General features: G+C 47.6%; 1 protein-coding gene across 9 annotated transcripts in view; it reads left to right on the plus strand.

The window, feature by feature from the left end:
* Positions 1-15,568, plus strand: part of SLC20A2 (solute carrier family 20 member 2) — a 105,781-nt gene that overhangs the window by 69,277 nt on the left and 20,936 nt on the right. For 8 of the 9 annotated variants that reach the window (XM_060001461.1, XM_060001463.1, XM_060001460.1 and 5 more), the window contains 3 exons: positions 7,192-7,308; positions 12,074-12,277; positions 13,559-14,126. In XM_060001461.1, coding sequence (XP_059857444.1) covers positions 7,192-7,308; positions 12,074-12,277; positions 13,559-14,126 — 889 coding nt within the window. The remainder of the gene's footprint in view (positions 1-7,191; positions 7,309-12,073; positions 12,278-13,558; positions 14,127-15,568) is intronic. The other variant, XM_060001468.1, reaches the window with a different exon arrangement.

Below are 15,568 nucleotides of genomic sequence, written 5' to 3' on the forward strand. Positions count from 1 at the left end.
AGTGCCTGGTACCTAATGTCACTGTTAATGATGATCAGAATACACTCAGTCAGAAAAGGACTTTGCTAATGTCTTGGCTCCTGGGGAGTGTTTATGGGATGTTCAATAGGTGAGTCTAAATCCTATTTTTATTTAAACGTCAAGGTTAAAACTAGACATTAATTCCATCCTATGGTCATCTGTAGCTGTGGCGTCATAGTTGGGGATAGGGTTGGGCTGGGAAGAATCACTTCCCCAGTGACTCGGTCCTCTGCCCCTTTTAGAACTTGCCTGCCTTTCTGCCTGTGGGAATTTATTCTTGCTAGTCCTTTTCTTTCTTAGAACGCTTCTGTTCAACACATAGGCCCCAGAGATAAAAGGAAAGAATGAAAAGTTTGCTAACAAAAAAGAGTGGCAGCATTCACCTTACCCCGTTTCAACTTTCAGAGATTCTGATAAGTAGCCTTTTTCTAGATGGACGTGAATTCAGTGGGGACCCGTGGGCTGTTGAGTTACAGGGTTCTGGTTTGACTTCCTCTATTCCTCCTCTCTAAGTTATTTTGAAGTTGTTTATATCTTGAGCCTAGCTTGATTTGTTTTACTTTGCGTTTGACATGAATTTTCTCAAAAGTCATCCTTCAGAAACTGAGTTGCACTTTAAAAAATTGTCTTTGCATTTTTGTCCTTTAAAAAATAATTTGCAAGCAGCAAAAATAACTTGAGGAAAATAAAGTACTCACTTGGGTTGGCTTAGATAGAAGCCTGAAGTTTATTTTTAAGGAAAGTCTTCAGCTGTACAGGACCTGTTTTTTGTTTAGCATTTAAAGAACAAACGCTGAGGTTCATGGCACACGGCTTTGAGGCGTCAGAGCAGATCCGCTAACGAAGCTTTCTAAGTCAAAGTGTGGTCCCTAGACCGGCGGCATCAGCGTCACATGGACACTTGCCAAAAATGCAGATTCTCAGGCTCAGCCCTAGACCCGATGAACCAGAAATGCAGACCAGCAGCCTGCGTTTACCAGGGAGACCCTGGGTGATCGGATATATGTGCATTTAGAGGACCCCTGCCCTCACCACCCCTTTATCATAACCTTTTACCGTAAACGCTGCTGCCTTATCACGGTTCTCATGTAAGGGGTGCTCTTCAAAAGCTCTAGCTAGCAACCTTTGCTCACTCCTTACTAGCAGACGAATTCTCAGACTTAACCAGACCTGGTTTCTGGCTTCCCCAGAGTGGTCTGCACCTGAGATGGGGCTGTCTCCCCCTCCTCCTCCATCTCCTCTTCCTCCTCCTCCCCCCTCTCCCCTCCCCTTCTCCTCCATCTCTTCCATCTCCCCCTCCCCCTCCTCCTCCCTCCCCTCCCCCTTCTCCTCCATCTCCTCCTCCCCCTCCCCTTCTCCTCCATCTCCTCCTCTCTTCCCTCTCCCTCTCCTCCTCCTTCTCCCTCCCTCCATCTCCTCCCCTCCCCTTCTCCCTCCCCTCCCCCTCCTCCTCCCTCCCCTCCCCCTTCTCCTCCCCCTCCCTCTCCTCCTCCTTCTCCCTCCTTCCATCTCCTCCCCCTCCCTCCCCCTTCTCCTCCATCCCCTCCCCCTTCTCCTCCATCTCCTTCTCTCCTCCCCCTCCCTCTCCTCCTCCTTCTCCCTCCCTCCATCTCCTCCCCCTCCCTCCATCTCCTCCCCCTCCCTCCCCTCCCCCTTCTCCTCCCTCCCCTCCCCCTTCTCTGCCATCCCCTCCCCCTTCTCCTCCATCTCCTCCTCTCCTCCCCCTCCCTCTCCTCCTCTCTCTCCCTCCTCCTACATCTCCTCTTCCTCCTCCTCCTCCCTCCCTCTTCTCCTCCCCCTCCTCCTCCTCCTCCCTCCCCTCCCCCTTCTCCTCCATCTCCTCCTCCTCCAGTGGCAGCTCTTCTGGTCCAGGCCCCTCGAGGGAACCAGAGCATCAGCCACCCCTCAGGTCCCCACTGACTTGGGAGAAGGAGCTTTGTTCCCAGAGGACCTCTGTGTTCCGTCTTAGCTGTAGAGAATGTTCTGGGCTGTAGAGAAGCTGGGCGTTGGAGCTTCAGTGATTCCCAGCCCAGGGCCCTGGGTGGGGAAGGCCTGGGCTGAGAAGATTCTCCAGTATCACTGAGAGCTTGATTCAGAACAGAGTGATTTAAACTCACTTCCTTCTCAGAATTATTATAAATGAACCCTGGTTTGAGAAAGCTGGTACCATATGCATAAAAAAAAAATCCCAACTATAGGACAAATTAGGAAATAGCATTTTTGAATTTCAAAACAATGCTTCATTTTCTTTCTTTCTTTCTTTTTTTTTTTTTGCCGTTCGCGGGCCTCTCACTGTTGTGGCCTCTCCCGTTGCGGAGCACAGGCTCCGGACGCGCAGGCTCAGCGGCCATGGCTCACGGGCCCAGCCGCTCCGAGGCATGTGGGATCTTCCCAGACCGGGGCACGAACCCGTGTCCCCTGCATCGGCAGGCAGACTCTCAACCACTGCGCCACCAGGGCAGCCCCCACTGTGCCACCAGGGAAGCCCAGCGCTTCATTTTCTTAAAGTTACCCCAGGATTCCTTTCAGATAGGGAGCTCCTCTAATGCTTGAGCGTGTTGATCTAAAACAAAACAAAAACTAGAAACTTCATTTATCAGGGAAGGGAGGACTAGTAAAAAGTAATTCTACAAATGAGGCAGATGTGTGTCTGTGTGTGCGTGTTACTGTGGAACGATGTCCATAATATATTGTTATGTGAGAAATGAAGGCACAGAAGAATATGTATAGTGTGATTTACATCTATTAAATTTAAGGAAAAGAAAAAAAAATTCTCACAAACACTCTGCACCATATGTTTATGTCTAGAAAATGCCTGAAAAGATACACACCAAATAGTTAACAGTGTTACTCTGGGAAGTGGGTTCCAGAAGGATGGACGACGAGGAATTTCCACAGTTGTACGTGATACGGTTTTATACAGCTGATATTTTTATTTTTAATTTTTATTTTATATTGAAGTATAGTTGATTTACAGTGCTATGCTAGTTTCAGGTGTACAGCAAAGTGATTCAGTTATACATATATATCTCTATTCTTTTTCAGATTCTTTTGCCATATATGTTATTACAGAGTATTGAGTAGAGTTCCCTGTGCTGTAGAGTAGGTCCTTGATGATTATCTATGGATGATATTTTTATAACCATATTATTATTTTTAAAATTAAACCCGAGAGAGAGAGAAGAGAGGGTGCAGGAGAGGCTGATGAGTAGTGTAAGGGAACTAATATGGGCTAAAAAGCCTTCCTGGTTTTACAGAAGCTTAATTTATTTTATTAGATTCTAACAATGATTGTTATATATGAAAAACAAGAGATGTAGCAAAGTAATAATGACTCCAGGAGACTGTGTTTCTAAAAAGTTCTCCGCTTTTCCTCATGTCACTTGGATATCCTGATCTTCGGGGGATTTGGGAGAGAGTTGCAAGGATGCTTGTGGTTAGAGCTAAATCACTATTCATCATATCTTTGCTGTTCAGAAAATGAAAGGGCTTGAGATGAAAGGCCATTTAGGGGCTGGAGTGAGGCCTGGGCTTGCGAGCACCCAGTGTGGGCTCCTGGCAGCCGCTCTTGGCCGCGGGGACCGGAGCAATGCAAGCCGTGTCCTACTTCGCCTTCCACGGGGTGACGGCGTCGGGCCTCAGTGCCCTCTGGAGTGCTGTTACCGGAAAACAATTTGAGATCCTCGCAGGAAGGCTGATCAGTGCGAAGTATTTTTGTCAAAAATTTTGTTGTGAAAAGGTCAACCTTGAATTTTCAGGAGAAAAAAAGTTTTCCCCTGGAGGTACGTTGATTCAAAGGCTTTTCCGTGCTGGATTTTTGTATTTAATTGTTTTTTTATCCATGAAAGTTGATTTTATGTATTTAGTACAGTTTAGAGCTGCATCCCGTAACTGTCAGTCTGCATTTCTTATATGCAGGCTTTAAAAGTAAATCCTGGTGCGCTTTTTTTTTTCACGTGTACAGTTTCAGGTGTCAGTTTTATATATATATATATATACACACACACACACACACACATATACACACACATACACACACACACACACACACACACACACACACACACATACACACACATATTCTTTTTCAGGTTCTTTTACTGTAAGGTTTAACCTTATAGGTTATTTCAAAATACTGAGTATAGTTCCCTGTGCTCTACAGTAGATCCTTATTTATATATTGTAGTGTGTATTTGTTAATTCCCAAACTCCTAATTTATCCCCCCACTTTCCCCTTTGTAACCATGTTTGTTTTCTGTGCCTGTGAGTCTGTTTCTGTTTTGTATGTACTTCAATCCTGTGCACTTCTGATGCTCTGTTAATTTACTAAATTGGCATAATAATTTGGTAAGACCCAAGTCCTGTCCCCGTTCTGTTCCTCTCTCCTCTCTTACTCACCATGGATGACTGCCCCCGCTTTCCTGGTTCCTTTGCTGTGCTTCACACCCTTGGTTTTTCCCTCTGTCTCCCACCCCTTCCACCCTCAGTGATGTGTGGAGCCCCTGACCTCCCGTCCAGTTCTTGTGACTCAGAGGGTGGCTTCGGACCTTCTTGGCCACTTCCCAGGCCAAACCGATGGTGAAGGTAGTTGTGATGGTGAAGGTTCAAGGGTCAGGTGACATTGTGGCTTAATGTCTAAGAGAAGCATCAGAAGTCGTGTAGCCGGCCTCAGTTCCTCCCTTTCGGATGTGGGTCCTGACACCCTCCAGAACTCACGTGACCTCCGCGGAGAGCGTGGAGACGGGCCTGGAAGGCGCCCGTAGAGCAGCCCTGCCCTGCCTTGTCGTGAGCTCTGCTCGGCAGGGAAGGAAGCAAACGGGGCCTGGGGGCAAAAGTATTCACTCGTTTAAATATTCCTATATCCAGCTCCCAAACTGCATCCCCTCCCCAGAGTACCCAGAGCTCGCCTGTCTTAGATCAAGTTCACGCAGTGAAGCCAAAAGTAGCCCAAGTAACAATTTTATCATCAACGGAACCAGGAACCACCAAGGAAACCGTGAAACCTCTTCAAAAGCCAAGTGTTTTTAAGCTGTAGTTGGTGTTGATGTTCATCAGTTTGATGTTGGTAATTAACAGTTACCACTCGGTTAGCAAGAAACAGCTCTGGAGTGGTCTTTTACCACATGTATCAGACGCTGGCACGGAGACATGAAGCAGAAGCAGGAAGCCGTGGCCGTGAGCGTGGCCAGTGAGGTCAGCCTGAGTGGTTCTACAAGCAGTTCCAAGCCTCGGGTCCGAGGCCACAGCGGGGCCTGGAGCAGGGCTGCCGGGTGCCTCAGTGCAGCCCTGCACGGGGCCGTATGCTTTCTGGTGTAATCGGGCGTTGGAGGGTGGAGCGGCCTGACCGCTGAGTGTCTGCTGCCACCAGTGGCCCCTCCGCTGTACTAAGGCTGGGTGATCTTGGTTTTTTGCTTTTTATATTTATATATGTTAATTCTGACTCCCCAGTTAGAGTATTAACTACCTGTTCTCCCTCTTACCATTACCAAGATGTCTAATAATACCTTACCTGAGTAACTGTAAGTTGGTCTGTATGTACAGAGTGGCTAACGGTGTAACTAACAGAGCCTGTATCATTAGAGATTTGTTTAAGAGCAAAGGTTTAAATAGTTCACTCCTTTCAAACTTCGAAAAACAGTTTAACAATTTACAAAAGTGTGTGCCCATTATAAATTTTCAAAGTTAACAGTACAAAAGTATATGTAGTGAGAAGGGAGAGCCCCCTCCAATTTCTCATCTCTCCACAGGAGGAACCACTGATTCTTTCCAGAACTTTTTCTGTCTATTCACACATATGGTAGGAGTGTATGTGTGGGGTTGTTTTCTCTTCTAAACATAAATTGGGTCATGGTACACACACCATGGTCCAGATGGCCTTTTTTACTTAAGATCGCGGGCCTCTTTGCTCATGAGTACGTTTAGACCGACCTCATTTTTACGCTCTGCACCACACTGACAACGTTTCCATGGAATGATGCGTGTATCAGTCGTCTTGCAAATTCTTCCCATTACAAATAATGCTGTAGTGAGTGTTCCTGTGCCTATATCTTTGTGCCTGTGCAAGGGTGCACCTGTGAGTGTGTGTGGGTCCCGCCTGTGCGGCTGGGAGAGCTGGGCTCTGGGGCCCACGGGGCTAGGAAGCCTGATGCTTCTCCACCCTCCGTACTTTCACTGGCTGATGGAATGGCCACTTCGTGTGCTGGACTGGATAGTAATGAAAAGTTTTTCTATGTTGTAATTCCATGAGTTGACACTTCAAAGAAGAGTTGAGTTTCAAAGTCAGTGTCCTTTTAAAAAACTTTGCTATCTAAGTTTTTATTTTATTTTATTTTTAACAGTAGAAAGGGTTGATTTATGCATATGGAGGCCTTCACAGAAAAGACACGAACACGCAAAGAAGCAGTTAGACTTTGGGACTTATATACCATTTTGACAAAGGGTGATCAGTTATGGAAAGTGACTAGGAAATACAGGAGGAAACAGAATAGAACGGTTATTTTAGCAAGGTCTGTTTGTGCAGACTTATCTTGGTATTGGTGCCTTGTTTCCAGTGGTGAGGGTCACTTTGCTCTTCCTGGAACAAGGAAGGCACGTTTCTCACAAGAAATTTATGCCCTGCTTTCAGGCACTTACGAAGGGGGCAGCAGACTCTTCCTGTGTCTGCTGTTTCTCAATTTAATCTGACGTTAAAAAAGGTTCGTGTGTGTGATCTGAGCGTCATGTCCATTTAAAGCCGGGCTGCTGACTATTGAGAAACCAAAGAGGCAGCTGCCCGCCTTGCTGTGCCTGCTGCAGCCCTGGGCTTGGCGCTGCCCGGGGGCGGGGGCGGGGGCACTAGGAGGGAAGACGGACCCTTTGTTACCCCTGTTTGTCCACTCAGGAATTTAGATATTGAGATAATACTGTAAATGGGTTTATTCCCAACTTAATATGCCGTTTGTGCCAAGTTGGTCGATTTTTAATAATTAGGTTACTTACTGATTTAACCACATATTTGCAAAGCTGTGTGTCTTAAACACACAGCTTTGTACGCCCTGAAAGCCTAGCACATCTTTTTTTGGTTGAGAGTTTTATTAAACACGGAATCCAGGTGGTTCGTTTCAGGTTTGGGGAACGGCAGGTATGTGGACGTGATGCCCAACGTTTGAGAAGTATCCCCTTTATCCCCAGTGCTGGGCCTGGTCCTTCCCATGTGGGCGATTGTGCTCATCTCCTTCGGGGTCGCGCTGCTGTTCGCCCTCTTCGTGTGGCTCTGTGTGTGTCCGTGGATGCGGAGAAAGATAGCAGGTAAGGTCTTTGCCGTTCTTCTGATCTGCAAGAGTGCTCTGACTGCTGAGCCCTCGCTGTCGTCCACGGTGATCCTGACTGACAGAGGGACGCACACCGAGATCAGGCCAGTCCTTGGCTTGTGGCTCCTGACGGCTTTCTGGCTCAAACTTTTCCTTGGTAACTTGGGACCCAGGTGACAGTGAGGTCCTAGTTGCCATGGCTAATGGAAGGTAACTGCCTGCTGAGAAACATGAGATTATACAGATCAACACCACAGTCAGGTAGCACTTCCCTCCCTCAAGAATGGCTAAAGGTAGAAAGACTAGATTACAGGTGTGATAACTGGAATTCTCATATATTTATGGTGAAATAAAAACTGGTACAGCCATGGGGGAAGTTAGTTGAGCAGTTTCCTGTAAGCTTAGGCAAACATTTACCATGTGGCCCATTAATTCCACTCTTAGGTATTTATCCAAGAGAAATAAAAAGACTTGTACACAAATTGGTCAGTCATACTAGGCAAAAAACGGAAACAACCGGCATGCTCATTAACAAGCGAATGGATAACCAAATTATGGTCTATTCATACAATAGAAGACGAATTAGCAGTAAAGAGGAGAAGTACCGGGAGAAGCCAGACACAAAGGAGTACATACTGCGTGATTCCAGGGAACGGTAATCCACAGCGGGAGAAACCACTGGTTGCTGGAGACCGACTGCAAAGGGGCACAAGGGACAAGAGGGAACTTTAGGGACAGGAGGGGACTTTGCAGGGACAGGAGGGGACTTTGCAGGGACAGGAGGGGAACTCTGTAGGGACAGGAGGGAGCTTTGCAGGGACAGGAGGGAGCTTTGTAGGAACAGGAGGGAACTTTCCAGGGACAGGAGGGAACTCTAGGGACAGGAGGGGACTTTGCGGGGACAGGAGGGAGCTTTGTAGGAACAGGAGGGAACTTTCCAGGGACAGGAGGGAACTCTAGGGACAGGAGGGGACTTTGCGGGGACAGGAGGGAGCTTTGCAGGGACAGGAGGGAGCTTTGTAGGGATAGGAGGGAACTTTCCAGGGACAGGAGGGGACTTTGCAGGGACAGGAGGGAGCTCTAGGAACAGGATGGAGCTTTGCAGGGACAGGAGGGAACTTTAGGGACAGGAGGCACTTTGCAGGACTCTGTTAATTGGGGAGTAGTTACAGGCTCTAGTCATTTGTCACGGGTCATCTACCTGAACATTTAAAATGTACAAATTTCACTGTATGGAAATTATACCTCAATGAAAGCAATTAAAAAAAAAAAAAGACGACGACTGTGGCTTAGAAAATTGCAGGAGGTATTTTCCTGTCAGTGGCAACATGATTGAATTCCAAGTCTGGAGGCCACACAGAGCCTTTTACAGGGCTCTCAAAAGAAAAGAAGTATTTAATTTTGGCCTCAGAGTGTACCTTACAATCGCACGTTCATACGGATATATCTGAATTTGAGAAACCCATATTTCAAAGAACAAAACAAATGAGGAGACATACCATGCTCATGAACGCAAAGACTCAATACCGGAAAATGTCAGTTTGTCTCAAATCAATCTATACATTTAACACAATTTAAATAAAAATCCCAGCAGGATATTTTGTAGATTTAGACAAGTCACTTTAAAAATTTATATGGAAAGGGAAAGGAACTGGAATAGCCAAAGCAATTTTGGAAAAGAGTAAATTTGAAAGACCTGTACTGCTTGGCTTTAAGAGCTACTATAAAGCTACAGGAAAGTGTGGAATTGGTGAAGAGACATCTAGATTAACAGAACAGAGTAGAGTCCAGAAACAGAGCCACAAATATATGTGGGCAAATGATTTTTGACAAAATACAAAGTCGGTTCAATGGAGGAAGAATAGTCCTTACAATAAATGGTATTGGAACAGTTGGATATTGAATGCGAAAAGGAGAACCTTGACCTAAGCCTTACACCTTGTAAAAATTAACTCAAGATGCATCATAGATAAAAATGTAAAACAGAAAACTATAAAACTTTTAGGACAAAAAAGGGAAAACTTTGGAGACCATTGGTAAAGCAAAGAGTTTTTAGATATGATACCAAAAACAGTTCATAAAAGAAGTCGGTAAATCGCACTTCAAGGTTAGAAACTGTTGCTCTGTGAGAAACACTATTAAGAGAATTTAAAAAGACAAGTTACAGACTGAGCAGCAGCTGGAATGCTCGTGTGCTCCTGGTGGGAATGCAAAATGGTGCAGCCTCTCAGGAAAGCAGTTTGGCTGTTTCTCATAAGGTTAAATATACACTTACCCATTCCTAGGTATTTACCCTAGAGAAATGCAAATTTAAATTCACACAAAAGCCTGGCTATGAATGTTTATGGCAACTTTATTTGCCATCACCAAAAACTAGAAACAGCACGGATTATCCGCAGAACGAATAACAAGCACGTATTTATGTAAATAAATACATCCATGTATTAGAACACTACTTGGCAGTGAAGAAGAGTGAGCTACTGAAACCGGCAACAACTTGGGTGAGCCTCAGATGCACTAATCATGCCAGGTCAGAGAAGCCAGCCTCAGAAGCTCGTGTCTTATGGTTCCGTTTATATGACATGTGGAAAAGACAAAACTGTAGGGCCAGAGAGCAGATGAGCGGTTGTCACAGGCTAGGGGTGGGCAGAGGGGCTGACTGCCAGGGAGGCTTCAGGGGCTGAGGGAACCCTTCCCTATCCTGCTTGTGGACTGTCTGTAGGAATCTAGACATTTGTTAGACTCAAGGTTCTACACACACAGACAGAGCCAATTTACTGCATGTAGATCTAAAAACTAATAATAAAAAACGGCATGAATACATACAACTTGAAACTGAGTAGTGAAGCCAGATTGATAACCAGCTGCTGCTCCGTCTCCTGTGTAGCCGTTCCCGCTCCAGGCTGAGAAGGAGCCCACCTTAAACACCCTGCTTGGCTGACTTAACCCCATGGGAAGTGATAAACTAGACTTAAATGCTCTGATGTCTAAAGGCTTTTTCTAATAGCTGAACCTTAATGTGAAATGGGCCGTAAAATCTTTTCTTCCACATTTAGGCTATAATGTTACAGCAGGAAACTGACATCACTACCCATACTGGCTTCCCAGGAGATTTTTTGGTCAATGCCATGTATTTTGACATTTCAGTATATATATATCTTTTTCTATTAATTTAAGTACAGACTGTGGTTAAGGGCGTGGACAGAGAGTAAACCGACTGCATTTTGCTACCTATGTGACCTTCGGCAAATGACTTAATCTCTCTGGGCCTCAGTTTGCTGTTTATAAAGGAGAGAAAATAATAATACCTGTTTCATGTGTTAACAGGTTTTTTGGGGAAATCCCTGGCGGTCCAGTGGTTAGGACTCCGCGCTTCCACTGCAGGGGGGCACGGGTTCAATCCCTGGTTGGGGAACTGAGATACCACAAGCTGTGCAGTGAGGCCAAAAAAAAAAAAAAGTGTTTTTTAAAAATTGTTATTATAATCTTTACAAATATTATCTTTTCTCATCTAGATTGTAAGCAACTTGAGGTCAGAGATCTGTATGCACACTTTTTTGTTCCTTGCAGTACATAACAAATTTAGTTTTTAAAAAATCTATCTTGTATCTGACTATCTAGGTAAGTATAGAAATAGAGGTGATGCTGAGTGTGTTCAGTAGAGGAACCGAGAATGTCTCCATTTCAGTTGGGTAGGTAAGAGCTTAGACATCCGCTCAGGTGAGGAAACAAGGTCATAAGTCACCAGCACCACACACCAGATTTGATTAAAAAGAATGCTCTCGGGCTTCCCTGGTGGCGCAATGGTTGAGAGTCTGCCTGCCGATGCAGGGGACACAGGTTCGTGTCCTGGTCCGGGAGGATCCCACATGCCGCGGAGCGGCTGGACCCGTGAGCCATGGCCGCTGAGCCTGCGTGTCCGGAGCCTGTGCTCCACAGCGGGAGAGGCCACAACAGTGAGAGGCCCGTGTACTGCAAAAAAAAAAAAAAAAGGAACAGAGAGATTCTGCTTACTTTTAGAAATCCTTTACTTTCAAAAGAAACCAGGAATTTTTGAAAAGCAGTTTAAAGCTGGAGAGCATTCTTTTTTTTTTTTTTTGCGGTACACGGGCCTCTCACTGTTGTGGCCTCTCCCGTTGCGGAGCACAGGCTCCGGACACGCAGGCTCAGCGGCCATGGCTCACGGGCCCAGCCGCTCCGCGGCATGTGGGATCCTCCCAGGCCAGGGCACGAACCCGTGTCCCCTGCATCGGCAGGCGGACTCTCAACCACTGCGCCACCAGGGAAGCCCTCTCTGTTCCTTTTGAGGAAAATGATTTACTTGTTTCCGAAGATTTGGTGGCCTGAAGAAATCTGAGAGCAGTCATTTACTGAACAGAAGAAAACCAAGCAGACTATAACAGTATCTTTGAAGACAAAAAGGATAAACATTTCAGGGATTCTGAGGTTAGTTTAAGAAAATAGAAGGCCAGTCTAGATGGTTGTAGTATTTACAGAATGTTTACCTTGGGAATCAATCTAATTCTGTCTTTTTTGTTGGTCTTGGATGAGATAACTCAGGCCTAAGCCTCCATCTTTCCCTCCATAGCTGAGTTTTCTAGCCTGTGTTTCCCAGATGATTGAACTCTCCACTTTATTTTGTCTAACTTTTTTCTTCATTCCCAAAGTAAGTACATAACAAGTCAAATATTTATTTTTGTATTCATTTGTCAGTAACAAGAATTCTCTGACAGAATTTTCAGTTATGACTCTATTTTCTTCAGGCAAATTACAAAAAGAAAGTGCTTTATCGCGAGTCTCTGATGAAAGCCTCAACAAAATTCAGGAAGCGGAGTCCCCAGTGTTTAAAGAGCTACCGGGTGCCAGGGCTCATGACGACAGCACCGTCCCCCTCACCGGGTCGGCCGCGGAGCCGTCCGGGACCTCAGAAAGCACGACAGGGGGACACCACCCCCGCGTACCATACGGTAAGACCCCGGGGGCTGAGGTGGCACTGGGCCTGCCGGCCTGCGTGTGGCACTGAGCCTCCAGTGCACACAAGTGTCCCCCGGTTTCTGCTTTGAGAAAACCCAGGCGCTAAAGAGCCCTCAGGGACCAGGCAGTCGCAGAGCAGGCTTACTCGTGTCCTGTGATTTTCCTCCAAGAGCCATTTACCTACAGTCTCCCAGCGGCACCCAGACCCCCCGTACCACCCCTCTGAGTGCCTCACCTGCATCTTCCACGTGCAGTCACCTAACTGCTGGAGATCGGAAGGTCGGTTTATCCAGCTTAATACAAACACCTTCCTCCTGGAAGACGCAGAGCGAAAGCTGACATTGGAACGGGAGGGGGTCCCACTAGAGAATCACAGAAACCATCAGGACCATCTTGGGGGGGCGTTCCTTTGTCCCACAGCATCTCTGGACAGTGATGGGCAGGCACCAGCGTCTGCCTGGCCCACCTCCCTGCAGGGGCACTGGTACCGATTTCCAGGCTGCGTTTGGGACTTGGCCAAAGAAGGCAAACAAACTGCCCACTGATCTGACAGATCCGCCTTTGACTGCCCAGACTGGCCTCTCTTTAAAAAATTGAAGTATAGTTGATTTACAGTGTTGTGTTAATTTCTGCTCTACAGCAAAGTGACTCAGTTATACATATATATACATTCTTTTTTTAAAATATTCTTTTCCATTATGGTTTATCACAGGATATTGAATATAGTTCCCTGTGCTATACAGTAGGACCTCGCTGTTTATCCATTCTCTATGTAATAGCTTACATCTGCTAATCCCAACCTCCCACTCCAACCCTCCCCCAGCCCCTCCCCCTTGGCAACCACCAGTCTGTTCTCTATGTCTGTGATTCTGTTTCTGTTTCATAGATGAGTCCATTTGTGTCATATTTTTAAGGAGCACCTACAGCGTGTATCTCACAGGGGTCTGGGTTGGGTCCCTCTTACATGAAGTTTTTTGTAAAATGAGCTCCTTACAGGGAATCCTCCTTTTACTGGTTCCTAGAAAAGGAGAGAATGCTACCGTGATTTCTGGAAGACGCATTTTAAGAGACCGTAACACCATTTTTTAACTACCATGTTAGTTTTACTTACCCTTTGTTGTATGTTTCCAAGTTTCCCTTTTTATTTGAACCATACTGCAGGGCCTTCATAGTCAAGTTAGAAAATGGAGCACGTGGGAAAAAGCAAAAGCATCCGCTACCCCGCCTTCCCCAGATGACCTCGGCTCTCAGTCTGTCCCCTTGTCCCCCTGCAGGCCGGGCGCTGTCCATGACACACGGCGCCAAGTCGCCCGTGTCTAACGGGACCTTCGGCTTCGACGGCCCAGCGCGCGGCGACGGCCACGTGTATCACACGGTGCACAAGGACTCGGGTCTCTACAAGGACCTGCTGCACCGCATCCGCGACGAGCGGCCGGCGCCGGACGGGGCCCCGCGGCTGCTGCGGCGCAACAACAGCTACACGTGCTACACGGCGGCCATCTGCGGGCTGCCCGGCCTGGCCACGCGCCGCGGCGACGCGCCCGCGCCCGAGGACAGCGAGAAGCTGGTGGCCGACGCCGTGGCCTACTCCCGCCGGCGGCTGCGCTACGACAGCTACTCCAGCTACTGCAACGCCGTGGCAGAGGCCGAGATCGAGGCCGAGGAGGGCGGCGTGGAGGTGCGCCTGGCCACCCCGCTGGCCGAGCCCGAGCCGCCACGCGATGACGCGGCGGACGACGAGAAGGAGGAGAAGGACTCGGCCGAGGTCCACCTGCTCTTCCACTTCCTGCAGGTCCTCACCGCCTGCTTCGGCTCCTTCGCGCACGGCGGCAACGACGTGAGGTCAGTGCCCAGGGCACGCGGGCGGGGCGGGGGGGAGGCGCACGGCAGACACACAGCCACCCTGGAACCTCGCGGGTCTGCACTGCCCGGGTCCACCGACATGGGCTTTTCCCCCACGAGTGTAGCACCCGCATCTTCACTGCACGGATCTTTAAATGAACTAGGTGTGGGGGAAGGTTTGTGTTGGATCGGAGATCACAACACGCGTTATCAGAAGACGTGGGGTTTGAGCCAGAGAGGGGTTGAGTCAGAGAGAGCAGTACCTGGATTTCCGCCGAGTTGTTCAAGGGTCACCTGTGAATAAGTAGCTCCTGTAGTGTGCCAGACGGTGACACGCGTTAAAGGGAAGAGAAGAGTAGAAAGGGGTGTGGGACCCCTGGAGGGCTGCCGTGTTGGACGGCTGCTCGGGTCAGGAGGGCTCGCCGAGTGACACCTGCAGGGGCTGAGGGCGCAGCCGTGTGCTCGTCTGTAGGAGAACATTCCGGAAGAGGGGACAGCAGATGCGAGGGCCCGAGGCAGGACATGCCTTGGGGGTGGGGGTGGGGTTCCGGGAAGAGCCACAAGCAAGAGCGTGGAGACGCTCAGGTCGGCGGGTCGTGGAAGCCCCGAATGTGTAGTCTCTACCCCCCTCTCACTGGCTGGGCAGCTCCGGACCAGTCACTGAATTTCCCAAAGCCTCAGTGTCCCAATCTGTGAAGTGGGAGTAAAGCTAGTACCAACCACATGGGATTTCTGTGAAGATTAAGTGAGTTGCTTTATATAACAAGCTCAAGACAGTGCTCTCCCATAATCAATATTCCTACATTTTCACTCTTACTATTATTATAGTTATCACACAGGCTAATGTTTCTGTCCAAATCAGGAAAACATGCCGTTGCTGCTTTTGTGTTTTTGCTCAGTTATATGACTCTGTTTTACACTGTCTACCCACGTGCACCAGCGTTTCTGTTCTTTTTAAAAGAAGTCTTTGTGCCAGAGAAGAGGCCTGGACATCTTATGTTCTGCTCAGTGTCATCTAGGGGTCGCCATGTTATTTAATTGGGGGCACCATGTTCTGTCTCCTCTTAATAATTTTTTTTCTGCCCTCCCCCACCAGCCCACTTCCTCCTCTTTATCCACAAATTCTCTATTGAAAGCCTGGTACTGTCAAAGTGTTATGAATTGGGTCCCTGTCCTTTAGGAGTTTAAATTCCAGTTAAGGAAACAAGAAAGACATACACGTAGAAAAGTAACAGAACACCTCAAAACAGCATTTAAAGGCCAGAGGAAGAGTCTAGGTGGTAGCTGCTATAGGTGACCAGAGTTTAGAGCAACTGTTTGCAGTTTGGGGGCTGCTTTTGAGGCTTTTGAGCAGGGATATGGTCTGATGAAAGCAAGGTTTTAGAAATAATAGTGTGATGTGAAGAGGGGGCTTCTGTTCGTTCAGGAAGAAGTTACCAAGT

Source organism: Delphinus delphis, chromosome 21 (assembly GCF_949987515.2).
Source record: "Delphinus delphis chromosome 21, mDelDel1.2, whole genome shotgun sequence".
NCBI classification, from domain to species: domain Eukaryota; kingdom Metazoa; phylum Chordata; class Mammalia; order Artiodactyla; family Delphinidae; genus Delphinus; species Delphinus delphis.